Source organism: Penaeus monodon, chromosome 21 (assembly GCF_015228065.2).
Source record: "Penaeus monodon isolate SGIC_2016 chromosome 21, NSTDA_Pmon_1, whole genome shotgun sequence".
NCBI lineage: Eukaryota > Metazoa > Arthropoda > Malacostraca > Decapoda > Penaeidae > Penaeus > Penaeus monodon.
In genome coordinates this window covers 11937191-11937755 of record NC_051406.1, presented here as the reverse complement: position 1 = coordinate 11937755, position 565 = coordinate 11937191, and the positions used below count along the sequence as shown (strand labels likewise).

Genomic DNA, 565 nt, shown 5'->3' with positions numbered 1-565 from the left:
CATATGGAAGCGTAAAGCCTCATGACTATAAACCGGTCCGTTACACACACGCACAAGGATCATTACTTACAGCTTCCTGAGAAATTCATTGGGTGGGTAATAGCGTCATATCGGTCGATACTAAGAGCCACTAACACGTATGTGGAGGAGTACGTCACTAACACCTAAAATACAAGGAAAAAGACGTGAAATGTGTATAGACATTTAGCCATTAAAGATGCAGAGAGATATATGTATGACTGATTAATTTGAAAATTACAAATGATACCTTTCTTTTTTGGTTTGAATACGGTGAAAAAAAAAATGTATATAATAATCTTACCTGTGCAAATCTTACTGCTTTACAGCCGACGTTGCCCGCGTGCCAAGATACTGTGCTCTTCCACACTATGTCTGTCAGTACACTAATAAGGCCTACCGATAAATCTGCGAAAGAAAGGGAGATGACATTATATATGAGTGACATATATATTAGGGGTAACATTTAACTAATGGTAAAGAATATTGTGTTTGTGTCTATGTTTCTACCATAATTATGCTCTACTCTTCTTTTCCCATTATGTCG

The 565-nt window shown here is 37.0% G+C and overlaps 1 protein-coding gene across 1 annotated transcript in view; it reads right to left on the bottom strand.

The window, feature by feature from the left end:
* LOC119586221 (cardioacceleratory peptide receptor-like) overlaps positions 1-565 on the bottom strand; it is a gene marked incomplete at its 5' end in the record, with an annotated part of 29763 nt that overhangs the window by 17697 nt on the left and 11501 nt on the right. Inside the window, 2 exon segments of the mRNA XM_037934925.1 lie at positions 71-164; positions 323-426. Coding sequence (XP_037790853.1) covers positions 71-164; positions 323-426 — 198 coding nt within the window.